The following is a 13,863-nucleotide window of genomic DNA, read 5'->3' as shown; positions in this document are numbered from 1 at the left end:
TATTCTCTTCTCTTTTATATAAGAAACAAAACAAAAAGCATTTGTAGGCCTGTTGCAGGCCACCAAACTCACTTCACATGCAAAAGGATTGATTAAGCCAATTAATTTATTCCTACACCTAATTCGTATAACCTTTTTTTTCTTATTTTTCTCTCTTTCATGTCACTGTAATCACAACACTATTACATTATAAAAAGTGAATAAATAATAATACCATGAAATAGTCTCTTCCACGAGTTGTGTAAAGTTCACTCGTATTAAACTCAATAAACTCGGTTCCGTTACTGTCAAAATATATCTATTTTTTTAAGAAATCGAGGTCAATAACAGTTTAAATACACATTTCTCTTCTAATTCTTCGATTTCAAGTATAATCCAAATATAGTCTCATATTTTCTAGAAGTCGAGATTAATGACGGTTTAAATACAAATTCTTTCTCCAATTAATCAAAACATTTTTAAGAACAAAATCGTGAGAGAGCACCGATTTCCAACTAAAATACGATAATTGATCTTAATGATATTATCTCTCAGACTACGTATATAAAAATCATTTTTTCCCTTAATCATCAACTGGAGGATTACGTAAAAATAGGTAAGGAAAAAACCGTAATTAACCTCCAAACTATACCTATATGAATTAACCATCACATCAGCAGAAAATTTTATATATATATATATATATGATCTGAAATTAAATCACATATCCTTTCATCTTTATATATATATGGACATAATTGAAAAAAAAAATAGCAAACAAGTGATATCACCCTAAACAATACATCAATCTTAATCCGAAGCCCTAATTTTGTTTCCTTAAAAGTATTTCAATGAAGAAAGTCTAATAACAATTGTGTCTTGTTCTTTTTTGTGTGAAGAATGTTGACATCATATTCTCAATAGAAAAATACTAAGTTCAGGTCCGCCATTACCATCAGGATTCAACATGTAAAACGCCTCCGAGTCACGACTCCCCACAACTCGTTCAAACCGTGCCCTCATGTACATCAACTCGCCCTCCGAACCGCCGCCGCCTTTTCCATCCTCTAGAAGGGGGATCACGCCGGCGCCCACGGACACGCTCTGGACGGTGCTCAGCACGTGCCAGTCGAGGTCCCCGCACGTGCGGGACACCGCATAGCCGCAGTTCCTGCCGTTGCAGTACATGGTCCAGGAAGGCTCCTGAAAGAGTCTCTTGTGTTGTTGCCGACCACCGTTGGCGGCGGCCGAGAACGAGACCTTCGGGCACTCGAGCGCCAGACGCACGAGACCAGAGGACATCTCCTTGACAAGGGAGGAGGTGGACATGGCGAGTTCCACGAGGAGGAGGGGCTCGGCGCGGGGATGGAGCTGCACGGCGAAGGAGATGTGGCCGCGACGGTGGCCGAAGAGGGTTCCGGTGACTTTCCGGCCGAGGGAGGGGGTGATGGAGAGGTGCGAGGGGATGGTGAGCCACTTGCACGTGGGGATGATTGTGGGGAACGTGAAGATGTTGAGGAAGGAACGTAAGATGGAGGATATCTTGTTTTGTGGCGTTAGTTTGTGTGGTTTTTGTTGTTGTTGTTGATGGTAGAAGTTGGAGACGGAAGGTGAGGATCCTCGTCGCACAAGGAGTTTGTCGGAGACATCCTCGGAGTCGAAGGCGCGGGAGTGAGAGAGAGTGGAAGGTAGGATTCTTCGGGTGTTTCGTGTTGTGGCTGTGCATGCACTTGAGCTTCTTTGGAAGATTTGGTGTTGGTGTTGATGTTGATGTTGATGGTGGTGTTTCATGCTGAAGGAGAGTGAATGAAGGATTGTGAATAAAGGTTGAAAGTGGAAGAAGAAGAAGAAGAAGAAGAAGCGACAAGGTGATTATGGTGTTGGGGAAGGGGAGGAATATAAAGGGAGGGTGTGGAGGGTTGTGCTTGCGATGATCATAATTTGTTGGACTTTTTGTATTGGGAATGGTCCTACACTTCTATGGACAACCATCATCTCTCTTCGTTAATCATACTATCACTTTCATATTTTGCATCTAAAATCCAACTTATACCATTTTATTTCTCATTTACTTCACATATTACAAATAATTTATTGATATTTAATTTAGCGAGTGTTGGGATACCGCTAATATAGTTTCACACCACTCAAGAAGCAAGGTGAATAACACTTTTCTTTTATCGGCAATGAATAAATATAATAAAAGGGATATTTTAATTAGAGTGTCTCAATCCTTATACATGACTCAAAATCTCATATAAGACTCCATAAACATAAAGTAAAAGCATAGAACTCGACTTAAAACACAACATAAAATATAGACTTTGAGGTGTCTTTTAAGGATAAAACCGTGATGGAGCATCGACTTCCAAAGCGGATAATACTTCGAATGCGATGATTGACCTCAGTGATGTTATCTCTCGGAGTTGAGGTCGGAACATTGACGTCGTCTGTGGTGATTGTAAACTCTTTTCCTCCTCAGTCCTTAATCGGGGGCTTCGCTTAGGAAGATCAATGACAGTTTAAATACACATTTCTCCCTTAGCTTACCGAGTCGCCTTTTAAAGACAAAATCGTAACAAAACACTAACATCCAAAACGAACAATACCTCAAATACGATAATTGATCCTAACAATACTATATCTCGGACTTGAGGTAAGGAAATGGTAATCTCACCCTAATCTACTTAATCATCTAAACAATCTCCAATAAAACAATTATTATTTTATTAAGTGGATATGTAAAATTGAAAAGACTAGTTATTATAATGATAATTAGAAATAAATACAAACTTAAGGAATGAAATGAAAGAAAAAGGTATTTAGAAAGTTTTGGTTAAAAAGTTAAATAGTTGAGAGAAGGAAGGAAAAGGAAAAAATTAGGGTTTGTATGAAATGTAGAAAAATAAAGAATGATGGGGTGGAGTATGTGATATATGAGCTGGTTTTTTATTGCAATTGTTAGTATATTGGTTAGGTGATTGAAGTTTAGTTTATTGTTGACCGTTGGATTAAAATGATGGAGAGATCTGATAATCATGGAGGAAACATGCGTGATATGGGGACCTGCATGAAGTCCAAAAGTAAATAAATTAAATAAAAACTATGAAACTCAGACACATTCATTTGATGTCTGTGTTATATATATATATTATCTGAAAACATGCGCAATAAAAGAATCAAAACAGTTGAAAATATCCTAACAAAAGTATAATCCTTGATTAAGAAAGGATTTTGTGTAGTAATTAAATAACTTTATCACACACCTTCTAATCCAATAATAAACATTTGAGTACCTTATTGGACATTCGTGTGGCCTAACAAACTGCTCAGATCTCAAAAACTTTATTCCTCTTTCTGAATCAATGCATACACTATTTAATAATAATTTATCCTTTATGCAATCATATTCTTAATTTTCTTCATTTTTCTTGCAAAATATATATTCAATAAAATGGGTTATGCATTCAAAATTTTCAGGAATTCTAGTGGTTACAAAAAATAATAAATGATTTATACTAATAAGTTAATTAAAAAGTAAAAAATAAAAAATGGGTAAAAGAAAGTTAAAAATATTACTTTCATAACTACATAGCGTGTTCTGGTCTATATAATTTTTTAAAATTATTTCATTTTTAAAAAAATTAATTTTTTTAAAGTCTAATTCAAATCATAAAACCAATTTATAAGATGAGGTCTGCACACACTTATAAATTATAAAATATTTTTATCTCTAGTCGATGTGAAATCTCCAGCATCCTCCTCACGCGGTGATCTGCCAACTCATGCGAAAGACTATATATTAACGGGTGGTCTGATAAATCCAACAAACACTCAATAATAGACTCTAAATGATTATGATACCATATTAAGAAATGGATTTAAGTTTAACTCAATCTCACAAAATCAATTTAGAATGCAATATTTATAATTAATTATTAAAAAAAGTTATACTAATAAGTTAATAAAAAAGTAAATATAAAAATGGATAAAAATATTGCTTTGAAAATTGGATATTGAAAGACGAAAATTGGATATTGAAAGACAAAAAAATTAGAATTGTGATTTGAATTTATATAGTTTTAAAATTGTTTCTTTTTAAAAAAAATTATAATTATAATTTAATGTATGACTGTGAATATAAAAAAAATATATTAATTAATTTGGAGAGAGAGGAAAAGAAAAAGGAAAAAATTGGATATGAAACGGAGGCGCGTGCTGGTGCCACCCTAGAAAGTGGGGAATATATTAGAAAATTGCATGACACGAGGGTGACGACCATCATAACCTCACCTCAATCACAATTATGCTGTTTCACTCAACCCACTCTCTCTTCATTCTTTTCCAAAATCAATTTTTATACCCTTTAATTAAGTTTTCATTAATATTTTATTTTATTAAATATTTTAAATATTTTTATTTGCTTTCTTTTTGTAGTCAACGTAGTTTTTTTTATTTTATTTTAATTCACTCATCAATTTGTTTCTTTTCTCTTTAAAACTATTTTTAAATATAACTATCTCTTCCACGTTATGTAATTGTTAACTTTTGTATCATCCACTTTTTTAATATTTCTCAATATCTCATATAATACTTCAATTAATCATTGATTGATGTCATCATTGGCCATGTAAAAAATAATTTTAGTTAATTATGATTTTGGACGGTTCCAAACCCAGGATTTTGCCCCAAGATCCATTCGATCAATTAACAAACCATTTTAATATAAGGAATGATGGAAAAGTGTTTATGTCATTTGACAAGGGTAGGTTGGAATAATATAACTCTTTCTTATTAAACAAATGTTGAAATTATATATAAGGCTTAATTATGTTTTTGTTTTAAAAAATATAATTAATATAAAAATTGCAAGATCTAAATCATAAAAGGACCCACCATTTTTATATGTGATTTTAATATGTGGTTCTTATGAACCCACCCAATGTTTGGAATTTTATTTTTGTTTTTTGTGGAATGACTTATGGTGAGGGTTTAGGGTTTCATATTATAGAAAGATAAAAAATATTATCTCCTTTTTATCATACCTTAGACGTAAAATTATGAATGAGAATGATTATACACATACGTACGCATACACAATGCATTCATAAGTCTTTTGGAGAAATGAATAAAAGTTATTAAAATTAAGAAAACCACGTCCCATTAATGTTTATTATTCTCACTCTTATTGGAAAGAGTCAAAAAAATGTTAACCATGGAAATTGTATGATTTGGCGTTTTCAAAAGAATAAATTAAAAACGACTTGAAATTCTCTTTTGGATCAAATTTTCCACTAAAATTACTTTATTTTATCAAATCAAGTTAAGGAAACTTCCTCCTGCACCTCTACAAATTTCTTCCTGCACCCCTTCACTTTCAGAAAAGATTGTTTTGCCTCCTTTAAAAAATAACTTCCAGATTGTTCTTTCCGAAACATGTTTTATGAATTCCAGATTTATACTGGAAATAAAATAAAAAATGTGTTTCGGACAAGATATTCCATAATGATTTTTTTGTCTTATGGATTTTTTATTTTGAAAATATCTTTGGCTTATGGAATCACTATTCTGAAAACACCTGTGAAAGAATAATTTCGGTATTTTTTAAGAATGTAAGGGTGCAGGAAGAAAGTGTAGAGGTGCAGGAAGAAACACCCTCAAGTTAATTACTTAATTTTTTTGTAAACTAATTCAGTTCCAGTTCTAAATTAAACTGTTTTAAGTACAAAAACATGGACTCTTCTCATATTTTGCATTTTTCTTATGGAAATTTTTACCTTCCAAAAGCCTTTTTCTTCCTGGTTCTTTTAAGTTGAACAAACAGAACAAGAAAGTATTGGCAATTTCTCCCTCCACCATATCAATTTCACCATGCACCCAATCAGTTATAGAAAATGACAAAAATACCCCTTCTAAATGACGAAACTAACCTTACACAAAAATGGAAAAATTATTTTTCAAACTTTTATCTGAAATATTTTGGATTTCAATTTTCCGAACATATTTTTGAATTCTGAAATTTTTTATCTATAATTTATTTTTAGTTTTGTGTTCAGAATTTTTTTTCCAAACATGTATTTTTTTATTTCTCAATTATAATTATTATTTTGGATTTTTTAATTTGGAATAAGGGTATTTTTGGAAATTTAAAAAATTGATATGGTGCAGGAGGGTAGTTTTGGAAATTTAGAAAATTGATATGGTGGAGGTTAAAATTGATATGGTGCAGGAAGAATTTGCCGAAAGTATTTGATACTGGCCCAAAGCTAATTTCTTTTTACAGCCCAAATTTACATCTTATACTACAATATTTTTTAAAGTACCTATTTTACCCTTTGAGAATTACATGTTTATGAACCTCCCATATCTTCATTTTCTTGCATTTTTTTCTACTGCTTTTGTCGCTACTCTTTGGTCTTACTGATGCTTTGGACATCAAAATCAAGGTTTGTAGAGATCTGAAAGTTTTTCAAATTGATCAATTTGTAACTATTTTACCTCATACTATATCATCTACTAGAATATAAATTTGGAACTGAAAATGATATTTTAAATAATACAATACAATTTTAATTGTATGAAGGTGTAGTTTATGAATAAGAGTTAATATGATTGAGAAGTGTCACTCATTTATGTTGCGAATAAACGAGAACTTTTGACAGGGTGTTCGATAGGTAACATTTTACCATGATGTATATGTGGACGATACTCGTTATTATGACCTCAACAAAAATGTAGTAAACGGAAAACTTGTGACGCTGAATGTCGATGATGATGTTGTCATGGAAGAGAATGAAGTCGATCGTATTGAGCCGACCAAGCCGGAATCGTAAGGTTGAGATTAATATAACTTAACCTGAATTCAGATTCGGATTATGAATTATTTGTGTTTATTTAAAATAATATAATATTTATTATCTTTCAAAAAATAGATTTAAAATTTTAGAGTAAAATATCAAATGAAATTGATACATTGTTCCATATGTAATTTTTAAATAAAATTTAAGTCAACGGACTAATTAAAAATAATATTAAAATAGATTTTGAAATGTACCATTTAAAAATTTATTATGAATTATATAATTCAGAATCTATAAATATAATCAAAAAATTCATTTTAAATTATGTAATTCAAAATTTATAAATAAAAATACATTTTATATTGTACAATAAAATTATATTTTAAATTGTATAATAAAAATATTTTTTCAATTTATATAATTCAAAATTTTGAGCAGTAGAAAATTTAGATTTTTCTAAGAGCCTGTTACATGAATATGAAGCTAAAAAAACAGACTACAAAACAACCTTATTAACTATAAGATTTATAAAACGGATTATAAACAACAAAATTGCTTCTTAATAAAGTTTAACCAATAATAAAACTTTGAAACAGATTATCATAAACGTTAGTCTAACTTGGTAATGTCACGTACAGAGAAATATAAATTGTTTTTACTAAAATAAGATAAAATAAATTTATAGTGATTAAAATAATATAACTTTACAATAATTAAAATTAAAATAAATTAAAAAAGCAAAACGAAAATAATCTATAAAAAGAGTAGTTTTTGAAATTTATAAAAAGTATTCTTAACAAACACAGTTTAATTTTTAGGTCTTTTCTTCACCAATTTTACCTTTTTCTTTTTGTTTCTTTAGCTTCTTATCCGATTTTTATTCAACCTAGTTCTATGATTTTAAGTTAAATATATTTTAGGATGTTTTTGGAAGAACTTAATTACATTTTTTTTATGATTATCTTAGGGTATAAAATAGTTGTGAAGTGTTTGAAAGAGTTTATGAAAATAGTTCATGACATGTATAAGTTATTTTAAACTTATTTAAATAAATTCTCCAAAAAGTAACTTGTAAAACAACTTACAACTTATACAAAACAAATTTACTTTTCTTTTCTTTTCTGTTACAAAAACAATTTGTAGATAAATATTTACATGATTAATACTTATTCAATAAAAACTTGTTTAAATAAACAGCTATTCAATCCCTATAAATATAAAGACACAAACAAATAAAAAGACTAAAATAAAACTAAAACGTAATGTTATAGAAACAAAAAGGCTATTCCAATTAATTTCTTGGGTGCTTCTTCCTGCACCTATCAAATTCTCTCTGCACCCCCATCAACTTTGGAAAAGACCGTTTTACCCTTTAAATGACTTTCTACTTATCTTTTCTGGAAGCTTTATCTGGAATGTATTTTTGCAGAATAATTTTTGGGGAATCTGATCCAAAAATAACTTTCTGAAATAAGGGTAAATTAGATGAGATGTGTAGAAAAAATATTGATAGAGTGTTTAGAGTTTAGGATTTTAAAAAAAAAGTATAAAAAAAGACTAATTTTGTTATTTATTTATTTTTATGTTTGCAGAACCAATTTAGTGAAAAATAATTAATTTAGTAACAAATGTTTGGATGACTAAGTGTTGATAAAATAGCATATTACTCATGTTTTTATTTAAAATTTTATCTATTTATAATTAATATGTGAAATTGTTCATGTTTGTTAAAAAAATCCCTATTAGTTCTAATAAATAATTCATTTTCCACCATTACACCAAGAAAAATGAGAATGAAATATAACTCTCTTGAAGTAATTTGATTATTTTATATATTTGGTTTCACAACACTTGTTTTAATACATGTTTGTAGGGTGAAGAAAAATCCCTCCCTACAACTCATAAGTCTAGAATTCACAAGAATATGCAACAAATAATCCTAAAGATTCATTATTACACACATATATAAATATATAGATATAGAGAGAGAGGGAGAAAGAGAGAGGGAGGGAGACCTCAAAGACCACCTTTTTTTTATCTAATCCACCATCTTAATACCTGAAAGCTGTTTGGTTGAACTAAATGACAGAAGTATTTGAACATGGTGAGTCATTTAGCATGTAACTTGGATCTAATTTAGCAATGAAATGGTGCTGGTGAAAGCCAAAAATTTATGAACTAAACATGAATTTATTTAATTTAGCCTAAAACTATATCTATGCTAAAACTTAAAGTGGCAAGATAGAGAACTGGGCAATGTTTCCCAAGTTCCAAATGTAAGCTTTCAGTACAAAAATGTCACTGTGAAGCCACTTGACTCCCTGAGTCGTTGCAAGCTTCTATCTTCAATTCTTTCCTCTGCCGACCATAATCTGTTGACAACCTGAAACAAGAAAATTCACAACCATCATACCCTTTTGCCAAATGCCAAAACTACTTCTTCGTAATTGATGAAATGTTTATCTTAATTCCTGTGAAAAAATCAGGTTTAGGATTACTCATATTTCGCAAAAGGAATGCGTGTACTGATAAATTGGTTATTTTATGATTTATTCATAGAGAATCATTTCATTGGTATAATAAGTTTTTATCTGTTCTGTTTTTAGAATTTTTTATAAATAGATAAGTCTATCTATGTATCGTTTTTGTTAACATATGGGTTTTGGTCTAGTCCCCCATATTTTTTTGTATTTTTTTTATAATAATACTTTTTTTCCATGTGATAGCAGATGATTGTTGTTACTTGAGGTTTCAGCCTAACTAAGTTGCATAATGATGCCTAACATAAAAGTTTTTATAAAAAAAATGTCAAAACTACTATTCAACTTTTACACCTTAGAAAATATCATAATCATTCATTAGGTGATGTTAAAAGTTATGTCCAACACAATTTATGGCTATAGAAAATAGAAGCACAACTACTATCATCCATAATGAGTTAGTAAAGTTTGTTATTGCATTTTGTAAAAAGGGAGTCATGATCACATACGCTAACTGCAAAGAAGTATCTGAATGATCATTTTCCTCTGAAGCACAATTGAAAAGAGATTTTGAACTGTTCTTGGAAAAACTCCTATCCAAAGAACTGAATTCAAGGAACTGTGTCTTTGTTTTATTTTGTATCTCCTCAAGCTGTTTACAGTTCAAATTAAAGATGAGTAAGAAGATAGAGTGTTTCCAGATTTCAAAGGCTAATTTGAGATGATTCATGGTTCTTACCTGTTTGCGCAGAACTTCATTTTCCAGCACAGCTTTCTGCTCCTGCAGAGATACATTTGGAAAACTTGTTAAAATATAAATCATGAAAAGAAAGGTGTGTTTGAAAATCTCTTCCATTAGAGTATAGTCAATTATTTTTCTACAAACATTTGCAAAATAGCTTATTTTATTTCAAAACAGCTTTAATGCCAAAACTATTAATGCATTTTGCATCTATTAGATTTTAAATCTAGTTTTGTTGTGGAATGAAAATGAGATGAAAATTGTAAGGAGAACCATGTACCTGTATCCTGGACCTCCTAAGCTGTTCTACAAGTACTTGTTCCTGAAACATTATATTGTGAGGAATAAGATTAATCACAGCATATCCATATATTAGCAAGTCTTGACCTGAAGAACTGAAAACAAGTGTTACTCAACCTATGAACAAGTTTATGAAACATAGCAGGCAACTATGAAAATGCTACAGTTGAAGTATGAAACCAGATGTGCTATTTTTAATGTCATACAATTTAAACCATTTATACTCAAAAATGAAAAAATAAATAAGAAATTCATGACAAATAGTAAGATATAGTTTACACTCATAGTCACTATCAATCTAGGACCAATAAGAACTTAGTAATGAAATCAACATTATTTAAATTTTGAAGGTTATTATACTTTGATAGTGTTGCCATAACAAGCAAAAAACTGCTCTTATGCCATTATTTGAATCCATAGCAGCCAAAGGAAATGCATCACTGTGGTCAATTGCTCTTAGAGGGATCAAACTCTTGATTTGCAGTTGTTCAAATTAATGAGTTTTGTAATGTTTTCTCTTCCAGAAATACAAAGGTTATCCTTTTAATATCAAAATGCTTGAATGTGCTTACAATAATGTCTGAATATGACCATATTAACATGTATGAAATAGTATACAGAAAATCTTGTAAGGATTAAGGAAATTACAAATCAAAATAATACAATCAATTACACCACTGTTGGTATTCATCTCGCTACCTTTTTTTCTTTTACAGCTAGTATCCCTTCACTCAGTTGATTTTCTAGGTGCTGCAATTCCTTAAGGCTCAACCCATCAAGCTCCTTACCCATCATATTTCTACACAATTTGAGAATGTTATCAGAAAAAAAATTGGACTCAGATTCTGAAGAAAAATAAGCAACAAGATAGATAGAAAACACAGTGAGGTAGTATTATTATTGGGTCATTTCATTGAGGTATTTCACTAATGATTGTATCAGTCAGTTGCAATAGCATTGCTGATTACATATATAAAGTGTCAGTGAAACTTACAAGTATGCCGATCGAAGCTTTGTTATTTCATCCTTCAAAAGGTTAGTATCAGGCTCCATAACCATAACCTATTTAAAAGTATGAACAATAATACTTCAAATATACTGTGAAAAATGAACTTAAAAGGTTAGGGGTTTACTAAAAAAGGTGTGATGTTTTAAGATATTAGAGGGACAGTATCAAATACATCTTTTGGGGGCACATCAATAGGTTGCTCTGCAGAATCCAATTCTGTCCCTTTGCTATACCTTGAAATGGAATGTTCCATGCTACATAAATGAAATAAGATTCATTTAGTCATTGAAAATATAAGCCTCAGATGGATCATATAAACAGTTACAAGAAGAGTAAGAGCATTTGAAAGTTGCTAAAAAGTTCATCATGAGCTTGGACTTGCAAATTACCATTATATTTGATGGAACAAAATCTTCTATCACAATCCTGGCCTTGCATTCAAAAAATGACATCTAAGTTTTAGAAGAAAACTAAAAGATAGGTTTTATTGTTCCCATATTTAGTTCAGCTAAATTTTGGAGAAATAATTACTTATTTTTAGAATACCCTCAGGAAGCTCTCTAAATAAGTTAGTCTAAACATGGCTAATTGTCAATAACTGATTAAGAAGGCAGAATTTGAGACTACAAAAGAAATCAACAGAAAATGCAGACCCTAATGTGATGGTTACTACTATATATTTCTTTTGGCAGTAGGAATCTAGACTAGCACAAGATGGGATTCTTCAACTCATCAAAGCAGATACATGTGAACAGTTCATTTTCAGTATTTGCTTTTTCGCTGATCCCACAGGCACAAAATGCAAGTATAATTCAACATCTACCCCAAACAATCCCTTTTTCTATCATTGCAGAGTTAATTTTCTTTAACAAGTTTTCTGTTAATTAATCTCACCATTCACATCTTCTTCAAAAGATAATTCATCAGAACCACACCTCTATCTTAAACCTTACAAAAATCTAAATTCAATCATTGGTGTGATATCCACATTTTTTTCATCTTAACAAAACCATGGTTCTCCCTTATAAACACTTAAATGGTTCTCCAAAATAAAGAACAGCAAATCTGTTGTTTACTTGGTCCACAAGTATCATCACCCCCAGACAACTTTCTTAAAAAAAACAAAAAAAAAAACTAATTATCTAGCAAGACTACCTCATCCTAAAAACAAACAAAATCCTGAAAAGAACCATTCTTATATGTGAAAGGTTTCAAGTTTCAACAAAAGGCTTCAAAGGGGTGAAGCAAGCAAGCACCTTGTGTTTGAAAACTCATAAAGCTTGCCAGTGCTAGAGAATATGATGACAGCAACCTCAGCATCACATAGAACAGACAATTCTCTGGCTTTCTTCAGCAAACCATTCCTCCTCTTGGAAAAGGTAACCTGTCTGCTGTTCAAATTCTCAATTTTCTTAATCTCAATCTTCCCCCTCCCCATGTCTTTTACTCTTCCTCTCACAAAGATCCTTCCTTTATTATCCTTCCTCACCAAACACTGAACCCAGCAGCATTCAGAATAAGAGGGGAAAGATGGGCATGAAAAGAAGGACCCCAAAAGAGGTTCTTTATTTATATGCAAGCCACACAGCACACACAAAATAAAAAAGCACAACTATTTTGTTGTTGGAGGGGATTGGGATTTTGCAGAGACCTCCAAAGATGGAAAGAGTGACCAAAATTAGAGTCTTGGGAGAAAAGTGACAGATGGATTACTATGTGTGGCAATGATCCTAATATGGGATACTATTTGCTTGGGGAGTAGGTAATCGCCACTTCTAGGGACTTTTTCCTCATACAATGTTACTTTATGTTTGGATGGTACTAGGAATTCCAACCATCTTCATGATGTTTCTTTTCATCTAAATAAACATTTTTTTTAAGGATAATATTTTTCTTCCTTCAAAACACAATAACATCTTTTTCTAACTATTCTCAACCAAAATAAGGGTTTGGTAAAATCTATTCTGAGGTGGGAATCCCAGATTTGATCTTTCAATTTTGTTTTGATTTAAATTTCTAATTTTGATGCACTCATGGTGAGAAATATATGGCAGTATTTAGTATTTTATGAGATTTTATATAAAGATTTCACTATATATGGATTTTAAATAAAGTGATTAAGTAAATTATTTACAAAAAAATTATTACTCCTTCAATCAAGTACTGAAACAAGATTAGAAAGGAGTGTAGGCAAGTTTTAGAATAGCATTGATTAAAATAAACTTTCCTTTATTTACTCTTAAAATATATCTGTAAGTTGCCATATTTCAATTTACTTATATTGGTAAATCAAGCAATTATGATTTATTTTTTAAATTTAAAAAGTAGTGTCACAAATAGAAAACATGATCATATTTGACAATGACTAGTGCTCTTATTATTCTATTACTGGTAAGAAGACATCATAACTTTATTTATCATCATTGTTAATTATGGAAGTTTTCTGCTTGAAGGGTGTTTTTCCTAAAAGAAGGATATTTCTGTATCATAAATCATATTCTTCTAGATTTTTAAATTGATTATTAAAAATACTTTATTTCCAATATTCAACCT

The 13,863-nt window shown here is 30.6% G+C and overlaps 2 protein-coding genes across 3 annotated transcripts; both read right to left on the bottom strand.

Annotated features, from left to right (window-relative positions):
• Nucleotides 1–640: 640 nt before the first annotated feature.
• On the bottom strand, nt 641–1,991 carry LOC137830561 (protein MIZU-KUSSEI 1). The gene has a single exon (XM_068637987.2). The coding sequence runs from the start codon at nt 1,768–1,770 to the stop codon at nt 889–891; it is 882 nt and encodes a 293-aa protein (XP_068494088.1). The 5' UTR covers nt 1,771–1,991; the 3' UTR covers nt 641–888.
• A 6,591-nt stretch (nt 1,992–8,582) lies between these two features.
• LOC137830560 (agamous-like MADS-box protein AGL15) lies at nt 8,583–13,024 on the bottom strand. 2 transcript variants are annotated; one of them, XM_068637985.2, is made up of 8 exons: nt 12,567–13,024; nt 11,483–11,564; nt 11,296–11,363; nt 11,001–11,100; nt 10,282–10,323; nt 9,999–10,040; nt 9,769–9,911; nt 8,583–9,162 (listed from the first exon to the last, which is right to left on the bottom strand). In XM_068637985.2, exons 1-8 carry the CDS (start codon nt 12,746–12,748, stop codon nt 9,078–9,080), a joined length of 744 nt encoding a protein of 247 aa, XP_068494086.1. In that variant the 5' UTR covers nt 12,749–13,024; the 3' UTR covers nt 8,583–9,077. The 2 variants fall into 2 exon arrangements, with proteins under 2 accessions (XP_068494086.1, XP_068494087.1); XM_068637986.2 differs by lacking the exon at nt 9,769–9,911 and having other exon boundaries at nt 8,934–9,162; nt 12,567–12,895.
• Nucleotides 13,025–13,863: the final 839 nt, after the last annotated feature.

Source organism: Phaseolus vulgaris, chromosome 7, assembly GCF_051622355.1.
Source record: "Phaseolus vulgaris cultivar YP4 chromosome 7, ASM5162235v1, whole genome shotgun sequence".
NCBI classification, from domain to species: domain Eukaryota; kingdom Viridiplantae; phylum Streptophyta; class Magnoliopsida; order Fabales; family Fabaceae; genus Phaseolus; species Phaseolus vulgaris.
The sequence above is the reverse complement of the archived record's forward strand: the minus strand, read 5'-3'. Positions and strand labels throughout refer to the sequence as shown.

Coding starts and splice junctions, on each gene's coding strand:
- LOC137830560 (XM_068637985.2), bottom strand. CDS start 12,748: ATGGGGAGGGGGAAGATTGAGATTAAGAAAATTGAGAATTTGAACAGC. Junction 11,565..12,566: donor TATGAGTTTTCAAACACAAG/GTGCTTGCTTGC, acceptor TCATTTATGTAG/CATGGAACATTCCATTTCAA. Junction 10,041..10,281: donor TTAGGAGGTCCAGGATACAG/GTACATGGTTCT, acceptor GTATCTCTGCAG/GAGCAGAAAGCTGTGCTGGA.
- LOC137830561 (XM_068637987.2), bottom strand. CDS start 1,770: ATGAAACACCACCATCAACATCAACATCAACACCAACACCAAATCTTC.